Source organism: Eimeria mitis, genomic scaffold, assembly GCF_000499745.2.
Source record: "Eimeria mitis Houghton genomic scaffold, Emh_scaff269, whole genome shotgun sequence".
Classification (NCBI taxonomy): Eukaryota; Apicomplexa; class Conoidasida; order Eucoccidiorida; family Eimeriidae; genus Eimeria; species Eimeria mitis.
In genome coordinates this window covers 21,692-22,227 of record NW_013571034.1, presented here as the reverse complement: position 1 = coordinate 22,227, position 536 = coordinate 21,692, and the positions used below count along the sequence as shown (strand labels likewise).

General features: G+C 52.2%; 1 protein-coding gene across 1 annotated transcript in view; it reads left to right on the top strand.

Moving 5' to 3' along the window:
* EMH_0006200 (solute carrier family 13, putative) overlaps nt 1-333 on the top strand; it is a gene marked incomplete at both ends in the record, with an annotated part of 1,644 nt that extends 1,311 nt beyond the window's left edge. The window contains one exon of the mRNA XM_013497460.1: nt 137-333. Within this exon, the coding sequence (XP_013352914.1) occupies nt 137-333 (197 nt within the window). The remainder of the gene's footprint in view (nt 1-136) is intronic.
* Nucleotides 334-536: the final 203 nt, after the last annotated feature.

Genomic DNA, 536 nt, shown 5'->3' with positions numbered 1-536 from the left:
TTTGGGTTTCTCTCTGCTTTCTATGGATGGGCCCCAAGGCCACTATACAGGCTCTGGCGAGGCTCGCGTGTTGCTGCTTGAACCCCCTGAAACTCACCATATACTGCTGCAGAAAGCTTGCATGCACTCGATGCAGAAGAAGACGAACAGCAGCAGCAGCAGCAGCAGCAGCAGCAGCAGCAACAAGAACAGCAGCAAGTGCAGCGCATGCACGAGGAGCTCAGCTTATGTCTGTTACAGCAGATATTTCAGACGTACTATCACCAGAAGCAGCAGCAAACGCATGCAGAAACGAACATAAGGATTTGTTCTGGGGCCGGGTGTATGTTGTAGTTGCCTGGTTTCTGTTGATTTCTCTTTGGCTTTCTCGACGAACCCTCGTACAAGCTGTGCCTGGATGGGGGGAGTACTGGGAGGGGTATATAGATGACTCGTGGCCGGCTGTATTGGTGCCGCTTTTCCTTTTCTTTGTTCCCCTACACCCGAGAAACTCTCGGCCTTCGTTTGCTCGAGCTGTACGTACACCCCGTAGACAA